Source organism: Cheilinus undulatus, linkage group 21 (genome assembly GCF_018320785.1).
Source record: "Cheilinus undulatus linkage group 21, ASM1832078v1, whole genome shotgun sequence".
NCBI lineage: Eukaryota > Metazoa > Chordata > Actinopteri > Labriformes > Labridae > Cheilinus > Cheilinus undulatus.
In genome coordinates, this window is record NC_054885.1 from 16,004,622 (window position 1) to 16,025,076 (window position 20,455).

At 39.4% G+C, this 20,455-nt stretch overlaps 1 protein-coding gene across 1 annotated transcript in view; it reads right to left on the reverse strand.

Moving 5' to 3' along the window:
• mybpc2a (myosin binding protein Ca) overlaps positions 1-20,455 on the reverse strand; it is an 84,928-nt gene that overhangs the window by 41,969 nt on the left and 22,504 nt on the right. The window contains exons 2-8 of the mRNA XM_041777731.1: positions 19,281-19,316; positions 19,143-19,151; positions 9,522-9,605; positions 9,272-9,420; positions 7,309-7,426; positions 7,024-7,072; positions 414-470 (exon numbers count right to left, since the gene is read on the reverse strand). Coding sequence (XP_041633665.1) covers positions 414-470; positions 7,024-7,072; positions 7,309-7,426; positions 9,272-9,420; positions 9,522-9,605; positions 19,143-19,151; positions 19,281-19,316 — 502 coding nt within the window. The remainder of the gene's footprint in view (positions 1-413; positions 471-7,023; positions 7,073-7,308; positions 7,427-9,271; positions 9,421-9,521; positions 9,606-19,142; positions 19,152-19,280; positions 19,317-20,455) is intronic.

Consider the following 20,455-nt stretch of genomic DNA (forward strand, 5'->3'; position numbering starts at 1 on the left):
TGTGCCAAATTGATTTAAATTGTCCTTATCTGTAAAGAATTTCATTTATATGGTTAGGGTGCGAGAACCCTATTGAAATTGTATTTGTTATTATTATTATCCTAACAAAAAACTGCTTTTAGAGGCTTTAACATCACCCAAAATTCACCAAACTTTCCCAGAAATTCAGCCCCAGGGGAAATGTTGGTATTCTAGTGCAAGTCCATCACCCAGGGGCCCACAGTGGCCCCAAATACAAGATAAGGGACTAGGTATGAGCAATATGCATGAAAATTGGTACACATATGCATCATGACTAGACGGGGAAAAAAGTCTCTTGGGAGCATCCTCTCAAATGTAAACTTTGGTGATTTTCATCAGTTCACTAGTTGCTATTTATTGTTTTATGTATGGAGCGATGAAGATGATCTTACCTTTTCTTTAGCAGGGCACTGAAGTCGAGGTCGCCCGCATCCTCACCTGCATCTCCACTGGAATTAAGAGATTTGAGAAATTATCTTGGTAGGATTATAAACCCATGCTATTTACAACACAAAACATCATTAGTACATAGAAATTAAAAAAATAAATCCCCCTTTTCCCCCATTAACCACTGCTATAAATACATAGAAACATCAATTACAAGGCACAATTATAAATCCAACAAAGGCAACATGAGCAAATCCAGCAGTATACAGCAGATCTAATGAATAAAAGCTTACCCTTTTTTCATCCTGTGTTCAGATAGATGCAAAAATAGGATGAGTGAGAACATAGAGCAGAGCGTTTGATGAGGACTAAAAGCTAGCATCATGCCCTAAATACAGGTGACAGACAGAAATCACAGTAGACAAACACATAAAAGCAACATACAGGTTGAAAATATCGAAATAGCATCAAACAATGAAAATATCACAAGAAGTTAAATGTGGATGAATGTAACCTGATTGAAGGATGGCTAAGCTGTCATTAGCATGGACGTTATTTGAGATATGAAGGTCTGATGTGCACACAATAGAAGAAAAAAAAGCATTTTCATGCAGAATAATATGTAAAGAATTGAGCTGTGTCGCTACATAAACCTTTTATTACCCCTCACACACATGTCTGACTCACATGGTCCCGAGTCATCAGTCACCCCTCTTGTGCTCAACAAGGTGACAAGTGCTTTGTGTGTGGCAAATGCCAGTAACAGTCTACGGGCTTGAATGTGTGTTGCTCCCCTGCTGTGAGCAGCTTTGGCATCTCCTTTGCAGTGTGGAGTGTGTTTTCCTGGCGTGTTCGAGGCTCATTGAACCCTTCAGAGACCAACATAAACGCCAATAAATTCAAAGCAGCTCTGTGCGATTGTCTATGTCCCACGGATGAGCGGTTCATCCAAGGATAACATCCATCCGTGTTGTCCTTGCTATCCTGATGGGAGGTATCTCTCCCTGGGGTGATAACGCTGTCCTACATGTGATCAGCACATGGCTGGGTGGGCTGAAAATTGATGTAACTACATGCACTGCAGCCGTGACAAAAGCTAAGCTCAACCAATTTGTGCACTCTTTGAAGAATTGTTGAATGCTGCATTAGATTACGACCAATGTCCAACAATGACTGAAGAAAGAGAGGTGCAGTTTGAGTTCGTCCACAGGGTTTACTACATTTCCTATGGTGTGACTATATTTTTCAACTCTGGCTCGGTCATGGTTGGGGTTCTGGGTTATGGCAGCCTCCATGCATCTTTGCACGCACACCCATGACAGGAAAAGAATGAGAGGTAACGAGCAGCTTTGGCTTACCAAAGATCTAAGACATCTTGACATGGGAAAACAATGATTACACGCTATTTCTTTGTGGGTCTGCCCAGGGGAGTAACTGCTGAGCAGTCATGAGAAAAATGCAGCACTAGGTTATATCAATGGCTGTGCCACTGTTGCCAGTATATTAATATGAGCAGTGCTTCTACATTACATTTAAAAGGGGTCTGGCTGCAAACCGTAGCTTGTAGATGCCCCCTTTGCAGAACTTTACTGTGAGTCATGGCATCTGTCAGAACATAAAAACTTTCAAAAATAAACCCCAGTTAGGTCAGATTAAGGTTTAAGGTATAGGTTGGATTCACAAAGATAAAAAAAATAAAAACCTGACCTGCAAAGCCTAATTACAAAATGATAAATAAAGCAGAAGCTATGGAGCTAAAATTGTCTACTTAATCTATGTAGCTACATTGTCTATGTAGCTATGAAAGTATAAGCTATGTCTGCTAAAGCTCACTTTCCTAAAGCTAACATAGCTACATTGGCTTACATAGGTGACCAGATTTCTTGGGTGAAAACTGACAGGATCAAATGATTAAATAAAATGTTATTAACACAACTTTGCTACATAACTGTCAACTCATCTCCTCCTCCACACATGTGAACATGTTTGGGAATAATCCAGCAATTTTTACTGTCTTTTATTTAGGGTTTTCTTGTTCTTATTATTATATTTTTTATAAGGAGCTACCTTGGCACTATGACAATGTGTCACTTATGAAAGCCAAACATTTCCGGTAGTTGCAGCTTAAAAAATGTGTAGCTCGTAAAATGTAAGTTGATTTTTCCTTCAAAGGAACATTAGACTACTGACACGAAAGCCGACCAGCTCATTATCCAAGCGATGCATCCAGACTACGGACAAACTTGAGAACACTTTCTGAACTATTTCAAAGCAGACAGTTTTAAAACATTTCAGAGGGAAATTTATTTAGCCTGTCATCAAGGAAGAAGCTGATAAACTGTGTTCAATCACAATCAGAGCTGCAGCATCTTCTGAACTTTGTGGAAGATTTTTTAAAAAGTCACTGGTTAAACCGGGGACATGGACAGGTCTCTGAAAAGGGGGACTGTCCCTGGAAATCAGGGACGTCCTGCCACCCTATAGTAACGTTAACTATGTAGCTACAGTAGCTAAAGCTAAAGTGAGCTACCATTTTACTTATTGAATATGCGTAATTTACCCCAGGGTTATATTTATGAAATGTTGCTTAATGTGGTTTGTTTGCAATGTAGCTATTTCATGAATGTAACTGCCAGACTTTGTGTTTGCATAAAGATGAAATTAACAAAAAGAAATCTAAAACTGGAAAATGATGTCTAGCAACTTTTGTTCTGACAGGGACGCCATCTCACAGTAACAGTCAGTTAGAGGGGGCACTTTGCGTTTTAACTGCACTTAGTACGTCCATTCACGCTATACACTAACAACAGGGCTCAACAGTTTGGTTCCAGAAGCAAAAATCTCGTTCATATTCTCCGTAGCAGATTTGATTGCAAATCAATGGTATATGCTCATTTAGAGGAAAACGTTTGCAATATGTTTATGGTTTATTTGCAACCTCAGCCAAAAATACTACAATACCCATAATCCTCGAGTGTCATTTCAAATATAATCACTACAATAAAGATAAGTGTAGAAACAAGATGTGGTACTAAAGCTGGAAAAGCTATTATTAACAGCTATTAAAACAAATTGCAATGGATTGTGGGACACGTAGTTCCTTCCTCCTTGTAAACAAATACGCACAGTCTTGTATCTTTGCCTTTTCGTCCGATTTCAAACGCAGGTTTTGCACCGAAACGCTTTATAGCGATGAGTGCTCAGGTAGCTGGTTAGCTCGGTTCATACTTTAGAAACGTTGTAATAAGGGTTGTATGAAATTGATTGGAGGATTTGAGTGGTGAATTCCATTTCAGGAACCAGCGCCACTGAAAAAGTGAGTGGGCACTGTTGAGCTCTATACGTCTTCAATGACAACCAGTAATGATACATAATTTACTTGGCTCTCAGGCTCACTGTAGGTTTGTATCCCTTACTTGTGTGCTGTAAAGAATTTGGAAATATGAATTAATTGGGCAGGATCAGCAATGAGCTAAGAGGCTAGTAGCACCTCTTTAACAGTTTTTCCCCCTCATTTTGTTACAAACATACTTATTGCTGGTAGACTGTTTAGAAAATAAAGCTTGTGGTTAGATTGAAATGCCATCCCAGTTCAAGGCGAGATGTGACAAGCAAGTAGTGATGTGTGATTTGTAAGAGAGCTGGTTTTAAGAACTGTCTCTTTTGTATGAATGATGGGAGTGGGCTCCTGTCCAAGAGCTGGTTTCGTTTAGTTCATTTTTGTTCTTTTTCAAAAGACATAAAATTGTTACCACATAAAGAAGCGTTTAGGTCTTGAAAACTCTCTTTACTGTGCTGAGCAAAAGTATACAGATCTCTGAAAAAAGACATAATTCCTATTATTACGAATGAGTTTGTATGGACATAAAAATAAGCTGTACTTATTGTTCAAAGTGCATGCCAGTATGTGATGTGTCAACACTACCTAACCAGTCTGTATGAAGAATCCGAGATCATCTTCATACCCTATCTAACAAACTGCCCTCAGTATGCACTGCGACAAGGTCACACACAGCATTAAGGATGACCAGTTTGTATCCAAATGCCCAGAATGAAATTAATGGATTAAATGTTAATGAAAGAGCTAAACAGGATCTTTGTCTCCTTCTGTTGAACAAAATGAAGACAAATATCCCCACTTCCGGTGCTGGTAACATAATTTAAGTCAACCAGCGGACACCTCGCCTCCTACAGCACACACACAGCAAAGATCTCTGTGATCTTTCTCTTAATAGAGCTGGCAATCATGACATGACATTTGAGGACAATACTCTTGTACTTTTTCCACCTCTGTTGACTACACTGGAGCTCATAGTGAGAGAATGATTCCACATAACATCCTAAAACAGCAAGAACTGGAGTGTTGATATCTCAGGGTCTAACATATTAGAGTTGATTTGACTCCCTAAGTGGGATTTTAACTCCATTCTGAATGAAATACTCTTCAGTGTTGGAGTCATTTGACAGTATTGATCCGCCAGTGTTAGTTCAACTCTGTAAAGAGCCAATTGATTTCAATTCTAGGGGATGTCTAGGGGGAATTCTCCCATCATGCCCTTGGGCAAAGTATTTACATGTATTGCATAAAGCATTTAGTTGTGTTTGGATGTTGCCAGTTCATCAGTGATCCCTGCTGGGCTTCTTTTCTTCATGCGTCTGGTGGATTGTTGTCATTATTGATGTCAGACACATTCGCATTTGAGTCATACATTGAGTTAGAGTTCCCACCTGTGACTTTAGGTGCCCAAATAAGACGCATAGTGCATACTCTTCATACATACACATTACAACACTATGAGGCTTTGTTCTTGTCATCTAAGTTTATTAAAATGGATATACTGTTGTAAAACTGACTAAAATCGCATATATTTCACTGTTTATACCACTTATTTTTCTTTAGAATTCCACCAGAAAACATAAAAAAAAATCACAAATATTAGATTTCTAAAAAAATATAGCAAAACAAAGCTCAGAGTAAAAATAAAAACTGATATAAACCACATAAGTATAATAAAATTGTTATAAAGTCATAAAACTGACCAAAAAAATGAACCTATGTCATCACTTACACCTTGAAAATTTCTTTACAATAGTCATATTACCAACTGGGTTACTCTTTAATTTTTTTACAAACCTGTGGCAACATGCAACTACACTAAAGCGTACTTTTATCCTACATAATAATAAAATATTTGTCAAGAAATTATCCTCAATATGGCCTGCTATGAGTTGGCCATATGTCTTATTATTAATAATTATTAAAACAGGCAACATTTTACACCCCTAAATGGGTGTATGTCCAAAAACAGTTCCTACATTTTTCATGCTAAAATTCAATGGATTGCTGGAAACCCTACAGAAAAAAACAATCATGATATTTACCACTACTCTTCGCTTTTCTAATGTGTGACATCAATCTATCAAGGTTAGTTAGGATTTTCCAGGACATTTTCTGGGGGGACCAAAAAAAAGGAAGTAGAACTGTATTTTTCAAGTTCTGGAGGAAACAGGAAGTTTGAGATGCTCTGGGCCACTGCTGATCTCATTGATTGGCTGAGAAAAACTGGTTCGACTGTATCGGAGAGAGTTGACCACATGTTTGAGCACCCAGCTCTTTGTAGTAGTGTCATGACATAAAGTATATGAATACAGACGAGAGAGGAAATGCTGCTCTTCATATGGTGCAAGAAACGCTCGCGGTCTATAATGCCAGCGCTGCACAGTATGCACTTCACGGACTACTTTCTGTTTCCCTTTGAAGCCCTTTTAAAGCCGTCCAACAAGTCAGCTAATCGGCAACATGAAGAAGAAAAAACAAGCCTGATCTGCCCCGGGCACATGAGCGGCTGAGTTGAAATAGACAATTTAGTCTGGAATTTTAAATAAAAAAGTCCAGAGGAATAATGAGTGAATTTGTTGTGCTGTTGGCATAAATGTTAAAAGAAAGACACACGAGTATCCAGTTGGATTCTCCATACGTACCTCCTGGCAGGGTGACCTCCACGTAACAAGGCTGAACACTTAATCCGTTTGTTTCCAAGAACTTATTTGAGATTTAACAAACTTCTCACTTCTTTTATCTCTGCTTCACCCTCTCTCTCTTTTTATATCAGCATTCTGCAAATAAGCACTCTGACATCCTGTCAAAAGCTCAGTGTGATGCCTTCTTTTTGTGTCTCTCACTTAACTTTGAGTTTCTGCTCACGCCCTAATTATATTTTTAAGCACACATTACAAATGTAGGTCTCAAGGTGTCAGTGCTGCTGATTTTACTGCTAGTAAAAAAACAAAGATGCACACACAGACTTCACAAAAGCAGAGACTAAATATCAAGGAAACAAGACACTTATAAAAAGAGTGACCACAAGATAAGCTGCCAAACTATGAGGAATTCCAGGTAAGGTGAAAAGCAAGGAAGCAGAAAAGACGTAAAAGACAGAAAATGGCGGGCACACTGTCGACTGCAGCTGAGGGACAGACAGACGGACAAATACACAGGCAGAGACGCTGGTTTAGACTGACAGATGCCCAGAGGCGGCAATCTACAGAAGAGCATATGTGCGACAGTGTGATGGGTGACATGTTGAGCAGACCCTCTCCGACACCGACACTCACGATCGCTTAAACGCCTCCAAGATGTTGTCCTGCTGCTCCTCTTGTACGGCTGAAACCAGACAGAAGGAGAAAGCCTGGTGAGCGCTCGGTGAGGTTAATTCATTACACAGCGGGGCCCGAGCCGCGGAGGAATAATGGAGTGATGACCTCGCTAGGCCGCTAAATGATGGGACCTAATATGTAGCGCACTCACTGAGTTATTGGCTGACAAAGCCGGTTACATACTAACACTGGAGACGCTGGATGGAAGATGACAATAATGAGATTGCGTGTCTCCAGACCTACCCTGCACGGAGACTTCGAATGTGCAGCTGTCGCACTTGTCTTTGGAGGTGACCTCGCAGCGGTAGCCACCTGCGTCTCCATCCACTACTTTGATGATGCTCATCTCGTAAGTGTAGATCTGACAGAAAGAGAGGGAGAGGAGGGGGTGTAATGTGTGAGGAACAAATGAAAGTGTACACCAGCATACACGTACAAGCAGGCATGCCCAGAGAAGTGACTGAGCCCAGGAAAAACCCAGAGAGTAGGCCCTCCCCGGCTGTGATTTATTAATATCAGTGCATGTGTGTTGTTCCCCACTGTTTTCCTCATTTATGACACTTTTCCCACTTTAAAGTGCATTCTTAAATCCCTTTTCGCGCCTTTTTATGCCACTTCTAATCCCTTTTGACAACTTTTTCCCTCCTTTTTTGACTCTTTTAATCTCTACTTTTAACCCATTTTACAACTTTTTGCCCATTTGGCCACTCATAAACCCCTTTTCACTACTTCAGTCTGGCCATTTTAGCAACATATTAATCATTTAAACCATTTTTGATACTTTTTTCCCCTTTTTTTAACTCCTGCCACATTTTTTTCCATGGATTTTGCCCCTTTGTTGTATTAATGTTGCCAACTGTAGCTGATTTGTGCCTCTTTTAATCAATTTTGCCTGTTTTTGACTATTTTAATCACTTTATGTGTCTTTTTCCAACATTTTTGCCACTTAAAGACCATTTTTTAAAACTTTTTGACACTTCCAATACTTTTTTTTTTTACCTCTCTATAAACCCTTTTCCCCACTTTTCCTGCAAATTTTTGCCACTTCAAACCCATTAAGGCAACTTTTAACCAATTTTTTTTTACAACTTTTATCTCATTTGTGCCTTTACACCCATTTTGGCACCTTTTGTTCCCATTTTACCACTCTTAAACCTCCTTTCACTATTTTTTACTGACAATTTTAACAACATTTATAACACTTTTTGCCCATTTGTCACTTTTAACTGCCCTTCCACCAATTTTTGCCCCATTTTGCATTCTTCTAACACACTTTTAACCCATTTCTGATCATCTTTGACCCCTCTTGCCTCTTTCAATCCATTTTTGCCATACTTTAACACCTTTTCATCACTTTTCCTGCCAATTTTGCCACTTCTAACCCATTCTTAACTCATTTTAGTGGACACAGCTCTCAATTTGGTTGTTTAGATACCCGATGGTTCACGCATTGGCCCCCATATTCCCGCAGTCCCTCCTGCATTTACAAACATATTACTAAAAATTCAGTCTGGCTTCAAAATTGAAGGACAAAGACTTTAAATAATTTTATTAATACACATCTTAATTTTTCAATGCATCAACATTATCTTTAATTTCTCATTTTTTACATTTTCCCTCACCTCTTTTGTTTTTTATGTCGTAATTGTATTCCTTTGTTTTCAATTTCTGTTTCTATCAACTGTTGCCCTTTTGCTAAGCACTTAGTTAAGGTGCAGCACCCCCAATAAAAGGAATCGTAATTTAGATACTGCATGTTGTATCTTGGGGTGTCTTTGTGAGATATTAAAATTGTTTTGATGATCCAAAATATTTAAGTGTGATAAATATGCAAAAAAATCCAGAATCAAAAAGGGGGCAAATACTTTTTCACAGCACTGTAGATGTTGTTTCAGCGTCATTATGCTCCTACAGACAGAGTTCCAGGGTTGGTAAGCTCTCTCTTTTCCCTGCATAGTTATAAGGCTAAAAACCAGATAGGATGGGGTTTTCAAAAAATAAACCCTGAGTAAAATCTAAACAAGCTGATGAAAATGCTATCTTTTTATTGTCAACACAGAGCTGAGAACAACGAATCCAGATGGAGTTTAAATCCACAAAATCTTTGATTTTTGCTATATTCAGGTTTTCATATTCAGCCCTCCATGATATCTAAAACAATGATCTACCATGATTTTATAGCCTCACACGGTGACAACATACAAACCTTAGTGTTTCTGTCGTACGTCTCTTTAAACTGCAGGTGCTTCCCCGCTTTGCTGCCCAGGTCCAGCCACTTCCCCTTCAGCCACTTCATGGTGGGCTTCCTCAACAGGTTTGAGGAGTCAACTTTGGTCACAAATGTGATGTCCTTACCTGCCAAAAAAAACAAAACAAGAATGAGCAGCAGTTAATTAGTCTGTATCTAAAGACGTTTAATGTAGTGTTTTGGATTCTTCTTCCTGAATTTTCCAGACCTTTGGTTGCCGTCACACTCTCTGGCTTCAACACGAACAGGCCAGACAGCTCAGATGTCTGAGGATCCTCCCCTGGCACATGTTCTGGGATGGAGGAGGGGTAAATGTGGACAAATTAAAGCTGGAACTCAGATAAAGACACGACAAACAGATTGGAGACTACGAGAGGAGACCAAGCAAACCGTCCCAATCAGTAGGCCTGTTTTTATTGTGGAGCTTTTACTTTCCAAAACCTATTCAGACCATTAGATTCCACTACAGGGATTTTTCCTGTTGTATTTTAAGCATTAAAACTGAGCAGCAGTCTTCCTGTGAAGCAAACTCATCCAGTGAGTTTGCGTAATGCCTTTTCCTTTGCTTTTACTCTAGCATTAACCATGAGGGACCCTCTGACAAACGACCAAGGAGGCCCCTAGAACAGACTGGCCCTTTGGGAATAAAGAAACACCTCAGATCTCCTCTGAAGGCATCACATTAAGGTTGACTTTCAGCAATCTTCTACCACCCTGACAGAACATACGCTGAAGCTGCACGCTCTTATCTCGCCGATAAAAAACAAGTTCGCTCTTTCATCCATTCCCTTGTTTCTCTCGCAGTTAAATTGATGTAACCTCTGTAAGGTGTTTGCTTGTCAGATGATATGCTACACAGAGATGTCGACGTATTCATTTGTCTTACCATCAGGAGGCAACTCTGCGTCAGAGGGGGAAGACAGACAGAGAGAGAGTGGGGAACACGTCAGTCTGTACTGTATCTTTGCTGTGCTGTAATACGCAGGCGTTAATTGGCTCAATGATAATCCTGACTGTAGGTAAGGAACACTCGCACATTAAATCAGCGTGCGCTCACACTCCAGAAACACATATTTCTCCCTCTGACTCTAATGAAATAGATCTTCAGTTTTCTTCAACAAACACACAACTGTTAATGAGTTATGTCTCCATCAGTCATCTTCAAGAATCACGTCTGTTGACGCTGTTAAGTGGACAAAAAAACCTTGTATGTCTCGCATCCTAAAAAGGACATTCTGTGAGTGTTACAGTCAAGCAGGTAAAGACAGAGTCCACCAATCAAGTACGGTGAGCAGGCCCCCCTGGGTGGGCATCCATTGGACGAGAGTATGGAGAGAATGGATCCAGGGTCACGTGTCAAATAAGGTCATGCACCTCCATAAATTCAGAGAGCAACACCGGCAGTGCCTCGTCCTCCCTCTCTGCTTTTATGGGCTCGGTTAATTTGATCTTTTAATCAAAGTGTCCTTGAGGACAGATCCTGGTTCAGGTGTTCGGCATGATTTAAAAGCTTTCAGTTAAAATGCTAAGTGGATGAAGCTGATCCCCAGAATGGCACCCAGGGGACACCTATGAATGTTTACTCTTGTTGTGTCTGGGAAATTAACTCCAGGCACTGTCCTTGGCTGTGGGAATAGAAGTTTCAGATGTTATGCTAAAGCCCTGAGGGACTAATTGACTCAGACCCCCCTGCAGACTGTTCATATTTTGGATAATGAAGGCAATTTATATATCAACCCAATATTAATCAATATTTTATAAAACCCGTCCTTTAATTCCCTCGAATTTCTCACAGAGCAACACTGAGTATGCTAACATTAATCTGATGACTGGGAAGAATCAGGACATGGCAATAATTTCAACTGGCATGTGAAGAGGCTTGATTGCACAGGCCTGTCTGCTGGTGTCACAGTCAAAGTCCACTTCAAATACAAAGGTCTGTGTCTCAAAAGATCCATGTCCCTGAACCTTGTGTTGTTTGGTCTCTTAGCTGTGCAGTCAGCCACTCCAAGGGATTTCCAACACTCATGCAAACCCCACTTTTGTCATTTTCATAGACACTGTCTTAAGTTTTTAGCCATTGAGTGTTCTTTTTCCTCTCATCTAGGTGAGCCTTTCCCAAACGTTGTATGTTGCTGCCCAACTCAAGACCTGGGAATCTTCTGGGGCCCACCAAAAAAACAAAACAAACAAAAAAAAAACAATGTACAACCATAACATGAGACTGGAATATTAACCTTTTTTTTTATTATATTGCTGGCGTCTGACGAAAACCTTGTATCTCCATTTTGCATGGTTTTAGTTTTTTTTTTTTTTTTTTGGTCACCATTTACATCTGTCATTTGGTTTTTATCATTTTACAGTAATGAAATGCATCAAATAGATGCTAACAATAACTATTCAGAGTTAAATTAACTTCTTTTTACATTTAACAAATTTCATGCATACTTCTTATAAAATGGATAAAAAATACCATTTGAACTCATTTGAAAATGTTCTTCAATTTCTGGAAGGCATGTTTGTTTGCATTGTTTCGACATGTAACTGCATTTCTTTTTTGGCTATATTCATAGGCCTCTCCATATCCTTTTATTATTTTATAAATCAGTCATGGTCAATATATTTTGGCTTTTTTGACAAAAAAAAATTGTATATTTATATGCATGTAATGTAAAATCAGTGACTGAAGTATTCACCCCTTCAATTCGTCAGTATTTAGTAGATTCACCTTTGGCTGCAATCACAGCACTGAGGCACTGCAGAAAAATAGCAGGCTTCAAATACCCCATCTCCTACTATCAAAACTGTAACCTACATATACACCCTTGTGGATTTTGGTTGTGTTATTACAGTTATTTTTTGAGTCTTACATATATATATGTATATATTTCTCATTAGATCAGTACCAGAAAGAACACAGATCCTCAAATCCCTTCAACCTTGTGAGAAGTCAAGTGTATTAGAGGTCACATTATACAGCAGTGTTATAATGTAGTATCCTTAAAAATCACACTCATGAATGATATATCCAGGATATATCCCTTTTTTCTACAACTGACACTTCACTCCAGAGTTCCCTCTGAAACGTTTCTCAGATGCTTTGGTGGAAGCAATCAAAGGTTTAAAAGAGTGTTTTTTATTCATAGACATCTCTTTCTTCTATTTGTATTTGCTTTACTCATTTCACTGTCACCTTGTCTCATCTGACAGTCCATCTGATGAATTATCTGTGACTTGAGCTGCTTTTAAGTTGTGTCTTTGTTTTTTTGTTTTTTTGCTTTGACTTTCCTTCATCAAATCACTGAGAGGCCCTTTTTTCTTTTACATAAATAAAGTTATTTCACAGCTATATTTCCACACCACTGATCGTCCCCAAATGAGTCTGTCGGCTGAGTGAAACATTTGATCATAAGCGTAAATGATGGCCGTCACCAGAGCAATCTCAGCCCTCTGGGAGGAACAGTTTCAGTCTGTCACATTCAGTCACAGATCCACATGTCCACTAACACACAATGTGGTTGTAAAAAAGACAGGCACGGAAAGAGAAAAACCCAAGCAGCATGTTGTGACTCTTCCTTACCATCCCTAGGCTCATTGTTCGCTGAGTGAAAAAAACAACAAACAGTTGGAACACGGAAATTAGTCAGGTGGACAATGAAGAATTAAACCTGGTTTCATCAGGAAAACTTGGACTGTAGAAATGTGTGCATGTGTGATTATGAGTGAGGAAAATGTGAAACAAATGCCATTACCACACACACAGTTATACAAAGAGACAAATAGACAAACGCACTACCCATGAGCGCTTACCTAGTGCAGGCTGCGGATCTGTTAATGAAGAATGAGCTCAGGTTAAGCAGATGAAATGAGTGGGAGAGCAAATCTAATGCAATCCAAGCACCGTCCATATATGCATGCTGTATATGAACAGCAACCAATTTAACAAGCTTAAGGCCTTCACACATGGAGTCCGGTTTTTCTGCTGAAATTTCCGTACGTTAAAAAACTGAGCTTTTTAAGGGGTGAAAGAGCCATAGAATAATCTTCACTGTTATATAAGAGGAATAGAGCCAAGGGTAAAGGAACAAATATTGCTGTGACTTGGAGAATAAAGTCGAAATGTTGAAATTTAAGGTTAAAATACATTTCAAGATTAATGTTGAAACAGCAAGAACAAAGTCAAAGCTTATTAGACTATAACAAACAGCGGATCTTAGACTATGGAGGGTAAATGTAACAAAAAGTTCTGATAAAAATTAAGGTGATGAAAATGTATGTAGTTTGACTGATGAAGCATAAAAAAATGCACGGGAATCAAAACATCCCTCCATCCATTTTCTTCACAAGAATATCCAGACATCTCTCTCTCGCTCGCAACATTTTCCAGCTCTTCTGGGGAATTTTAAGGCTTTCCCAGGCCAGATGAGATATATAATCCCTCCAACGGTACTGGGTCTGGCCTGGGGTCTCCTTCCAGTTGGAAGGGCCCAGAAAGCCTCCAAAGGAAGGCGACCAGGAGGCATCTTGATCAGATGCCCGAACCCCTCAACTTGTTTCCTTTAAGGCGAAAGAGCAGAGGCTCTTCTTCCATATCCCTCAGGATGTCTGACCTCCAATTTTCACATACAGCGACCACGCCACTTTCCACCAGCGGAGCAAATTGCGCCCTCTTTGGTCTATCAGAGCAGTCCCACTGCGGGCGCTCCAGTCCAGCAGTGGTGTGCCTCGGAGCACCACTCCACTCTGTTTTATTCGTGATACGCTGCAGGTCTATTTTTAGTGCCGGCCGCCATGAAACCGTGTCAATTCCCATCATCAGAAAGCTCTGAAGCCACGCCCACTCATGAGAAATATCCTCAATTTTTTTTTTTTTAAAACAATGCAGTTTAAAGCTAAAAAGTTTCATTTTCATTTTCTCTTCCTGTATTTTAACACTTTACAAATTCCTAATGTTTCATTTTCTGAGTTATGCGCAGTAATGTCTCTCTCCAGTTTATGAGACATCTTTGATAAGTTGCTGCTGGAAACACTCAATTTCCTGATGTTGCTCTTCAAAATAAAAGTCTTCTATGATTCGAATTGGAGACTTTTATTTTGATACACTAGGCAGGAATAGAATGTATCTATATTGGATGGTTTACTTTAACAAAGCTAAAAGACAGGAGGGATTGGATTGTTGCTGCTTCGAGAGAGACAAAGCCACAGTCTGCTACTTCTAACCCTCTAAAGGACTAAAGACAAGTGAAATATGGATTAAAACACACCTTCAGCAGGTAAGATGTTTGTTCCTACTGCACCTTGTAAGTGAAAAATAGACAAACACTCCAGCAATTAGCCTGCACCCTGACCTTATGGTGAACTATGGCCAGAGTGAAGCTGCCTGGTTCTGTGCCAGAGCAGGGAAAGGAGTTGGGCGTTTATTTACTGTTTTCTGGCACAAATCTTGCTGTTATGATACTTTTAAAGACCTGTAGACCACCATGGCTTATAGATTTGGGAAAGTTATCTCACAATCATTTCAGTGAAGGCAGTGACATTGGTTAACAGCGGACTTTATTTAGATAAACTCCTCGTGATTTATATCTGTGTAGCTTTAAGAAGGTGGAGAAATCCCCATAGCATCCAGTGACCTAATGGGTTGCTGCATTTCTGCTGCCTAAATAAAACATTTCCAAGAAAATGGTAAAAAATGTCTAAATGTCTAAATCAAAATTCACTCACAAATACATCTCAGTGTTTTCACATGTTTACAGCAACCTTATACTAATATATCTAGTTTGTTAAGACAAAAATTTTGGATTTCACTTTACAGGGACTTTAATAGAAGGCCTTCATCACTTCACTCATTTAACTCTACAACATTCGCCACTTTGACACGTTCAAATGTTCACACTCACACCTCGGTCTGAACACACGGGTTATATTTCAGTTCAGGAGTGAGGCAGCACTATGAGTACAGCTCTATCAGCAAATGTCTTATTTATATCATGCTGTCAGTGTTAACAGGTGGAAAAACAGGACAGAAGCACAATGAGAGAACAGGGTACAGGTTAGCAAAGCAGCTAACGCAGTTTCAGGTTGGTGTTCACTTCCAAACACATCAGCATGGCAAAAGCTTTAGGCCTTTTCAGCATTGTGCAAGAAATGCATGTACTTCTTTATTCACTCTTGTGCAGTTGCTGCATAATGTGGCTTGACATTTAAACCCTAAAGGTGAACTGAACAGTGTACACACTCACATATAGACTCTATGCATGGATGTGCAACAACATGGTATTTTTCACTCTTTGGGGACTCATTACATATTACAGATGCATGCTTCCAGCAGGGAAAATCAACATAATCATACATATGCATCGTTCTCTGCTGTTTGACTAATAAATATGTGCAATGTTGGAGTGCACTACATGATTCTACCTGATTTATACATACATGGAGCCTATAGATCTCACATATCATGTAGTCACTCTGCTTTAGGCTATTACACCCACGCACAATTATTCCACACATTTAGCTGGATGCATTACCCTCAACTGTACATTTGTCTTAAAGGTCAGGCTTTCAGGCACATGGAGAACTGAAAGAAGAGGCTCAAGCTGCCATTCTGAATCCATCTCAGGCTTCTTTCTCACACTCAGAGAACAGTAAAGTATCATGTGGCAGGTTGGAAACACTTTGACACGAGTAGCTGAAGAAGTGGCGAACGGCTGTAGAGAAGCAAATGACAGCTAACTACCTGGTTTATCTCCTGTCTCTTCCTTTCATGTCTGATATGTACATAGACTGGTGAATGTAGGATTATTTAAAATGCTATTCTCCTGCGTTTCACTGAATTTAAGATTAGCCTAAATTAAATAATCTGTTACCTTTTTAATTCCCTTAAACTTCCACTTAGTTTAATAAAAATTGAATCCTGTACTTCTACCTGGGTCTTATAGTACACTGAAAGACCAAACAGTAAAAGGTTGTTAAAAATCAGCTGTGCCAACTTAAAAATCCAAAATAGTGATTTTAGCTCTATTTTTCTGAATTGGCTGAACTAATTTGTGGTTTTAAGTAAACAGTCCTTGCTAACTATGTTATTTAAAACTAAAAGTGCATTGAGTATAATAAAGATTTATTAAGTTGTATTTGTTATTGTACTCAGATTATTATCATGAGTGAAGTTACCCTCTCAGTTTGACAAGTTCCACCTTTGGGGAGCAACCTCACTACTCTGTTACTTGTTGTTACAGGACACATACTTTACCCCTTTAAGACAAGACTATATTGGTCTCAGAGGTCCACAAAACATACCTGGGAAGTTTGCTGCTGAAAAAACACTGAAGTGTTTGATTTTTGCATGTCTGAAAAACCCTCTGTCTTCAGCCCTGCTCAGAATGAGATGTTTATGAGTCTTTGGTTTAAATGTTAGTGAGCTGCCTGACTCCGCCCCTCTCAGGAAATGGATATGGCTTAATCAATGAGGCTCGAGGTTCTCCCAAGAAGGTAGGGCCAACTGAACCTGGGGGCGATGCTAACTCCCCGCATGACATCATGAGGGGAAAATCTGAGAACGGCTTGTTTCAGCACACATTTTCTGAAAGGTAGAGAAAGAGAAGGGGGAGGGAATGGGTTTTTCTGATTCGGGGGGGGGGTGTAATCAGGCCAGGGGCACATATTTTTGTTAGAAAAGCCTGAAAAGGTGTATTTTACATAATATATGACTTTTGATCAAATTAGCTTACTTTGGGCGGCATGGTTGTTCAAAATTTAAAATATGGGGAAGCTGCAGTGAATAAGAAACATGTAAATCACATAATGAAACTTGAGTCATACTCAAATAATTTCTTTCGACTACTTAAAAACCTTTATGTCATCAGTTCTGACAAATATTTTGTGTATTTTCAATTTTATAGTGTAGGTGACGTAAGATTTAATGTAGTTATGTTCCATTATGCTGTGTACATTACTTTAACTTACATTCATTATGGTAGGATATATTGCATAACTTCATGTAAAGATAAGTCACATAACATTAATGTATGCCATACAGTGTTATGTTATGTTATATGTTGGGTTTCCAAAAATACATTAAGTAACACTTTTTAAGGTTACTATCATCACATAAGTCCATTTAGTACAAAAGCACGGACACTTGTGTTTGGTATATTATTTCTTTGTTGTAACAATATCTAAACAAAGCCTGTTTATTTCCCCTTTTAAATGGAGCCACGTGTATAAGGAACATACATTTGTGGGATGAGCAGCAGAGCTGAGTATGTGAGTTATTTTTCCAAATCTTTTCTACCCTCTTTGTTGCGTTTGACTCTTGCTTTTAGCATCTGGTACCCACAGCTGCTGATAATTAGGTGCCAGCGATGAGCCCAGATTCTGTGTACGGTAGTTGGATTGTAGGAAAACGCCATGCTGATTGCTGCACCGATAGGCTAACACTTTTGGTGGAGGCAGTGTGATGGTATGGGGCGGCATCTCCCTCACTGGAATAACAATGCTTGAGTCAATTTCAATGCGTAGAGATAAGGAGATGTTATTCTGCAACCAGTGGCAACCCCAAATCTCCACGGTCTGAACACTGTCCTCCAAGACGACAACGCTCACCCCTACAGAGCTGGGTTTATCGGGACTACCTCCAGAATTTGACCTGCATGAGGAGGTGCCAGGCTGTTGTGGCTGCATATGGGTCTTCCACACAGTATTGAGGCTGTTTGTTAAATGAAAAGATCATAAAATGTGCAATATTTATTGTTTCTTTAGGCTTCATCCAAGTCATCCAAGCTGTTTGGCACTGGCAGAGAAGATTTGGCAAATTTTTCATGGGCGCAACCCACATACTCAGCTCTGCTGCTCATCCCACAAATTCATGCTCTTTACAAATGTGGCACCACTTAAAAGGGAAATAAACAGGCTTTCCAACAGTATATGATTTATCACAAAGAAGTGTTGTTAACACAAAGACTTAATCTGCCAAACACATTTTTTTTTTTTGCTAATTTTATTATCAATGCATAATACACAATAGCATATTGCACTGCGTTGTGTTCATCTTGTTACTTTAGATTCATATCTGTACATAAAGATAAATTACACATTCTTTTGTGTATACATAGTTATAGTTATAGTTATATTATAGTACAAGGTACATGCCAATCACTGATTGATAGCCATATTTTAGAAGGAAGCCTTCAAACAATCTGAAAAGTTGCGTGACTCATACATTCTAGTTTGTATCCTGTGTTGTCTACATGTAGTAGAAACTTTGTGTATTTTACTTCATTGTAACTAAAATAGCATCAGCCAAAGCGTCTATCTATCAATTCCCACAAGGTTTAACTGAGGGATGCTAAGACATTTTTATAGTGTTTGCTGAAGGACAAATGTGAAAGTTAATTTGCATGTAGTGTGTGCATGGGCAGAATAAAATTTTACCGCTGCTAAAATAGAAACCGCACTCACATATGCTCTCATACCATGTGATCCTCACCCATAAATTAAACACCTTCTATTTTGCTCTCGACACCTAATTTAATTAGCATCTCTGGTGCTTAAAATAAACGTATAACATGCCCTGAGAGCTAATAAAAGGATATTATGTATGTGTCTTAGAGCATGCGTCTCCACTCTCAGTCCCATTACCACAGAAGTTCACTGCTTCTGTGTTTGTTTCATTTGCAAGTCTTACCCTCCTCTTCAGCTGACTTCTCTGAACAAGTGGAATGACACACGTTATTCAGAGGATGGGGGTTGTTATGGTGAAGATAATGATGAAGAGGAGGATGAATTGATGAAAAATGGACAAAGCAAAAGTGGATTTAGTTGAGCTTCTTACCTTTCTGGTCTGAAAAAGAGAGAAGGAAAACAGAAATTATTACAAACTGTCTATTCAGCTGTTTTAGTTTTATTAAAAGCTGATCACTGAATGTGCATGGATTGGATCTGCTTATTAAGATGCCATGAAGGCACTTACCAGCAGGAGGTGCTGTAGCCTCATCGCCCTCGGCTGCTGCAATTAACAACAATTATGTAAATTAATTTGTACATCCTCATTATTTCATATCATACAACACCAACAGCAGCAGCAGCGGCAGTTTGGATAGTCACGGCTTTTAGAGGTGAGGCACACTAAGCTGTTTGAAGAGCTGCATCTTTTGATCTGAATCCTCAGGAGACCAGAACTAATAATAATTTCTTTATATCACAAGGGGCACTTACGCACTGCTTGTTTTATCTCAGACACATTGCTTTGAATTTATATAAATGAAGGCATTTTCATGTAAGTGTGGACTGAGCAGTTTTATGTGAGGATGAAGGCTGTCAGCTAATATGATGTGGCACCCACATAGTATCACAAATAGACTTTAGGAATAGAAGGGAAACACCTTAACTAATACAAACCTGCACAAAATATACACTTTAAAGCAAACAGCTTAATTTTAACAACATAAACACACATTCAAAAGCATCCGCTAAGGGAAGCTTCATGCGGGCAACCTCGTTTTTCTGCACCTCTCTGTGATTTCTGCAGGGTTTGCTTCTGGCAAGAGAGAGAATACTGGAATCCACCAGGGGAATAGTGCATGATTCAAATGAGGCATGGTTTACAGAAACAGCGTGGCTGAGATAAATATAAGTACGTTTTTCAGAGATCATGAGAGAATAATTGGGCTTAAAAAATTCTGAGAGGGGCAGCCTTAAGACAAAAATGCTTTTGATAGGATAAGTACATCAAAGTTCCAGGATCCCAGATCTAGGTTACTGCAGAAGCTCAAGGGTGTCTAATGAGATGGCAGATTAGGCGTGAGTTTCTGTCTGCCAGACAAACTAAAGCACACAGCTGCGCTGTAATAATTCAGCTTCGGCAGCATTCACTTTGAAACCGTGTATTCAATAATTCGGCAGGTCTATGCCCTCATTAGACCCGCTTCTTAAACGTTAAAGTAAGGTTTCTGTCAATGCAGCAAAGCACATTAAAAGGCCTACACCAGGATGTGAATGAGGATATCATCTTGACAGCCATCGTCTCTCTTAGACCACCAACAACAAGCCACAACTGGCACTGAAGAGCAAAGTCCCATGAGTCTACTTAACAGTGGGTCTAAGATATCAAGGCCCGGCCTTGGCACTCACGGCTGGCACACTATG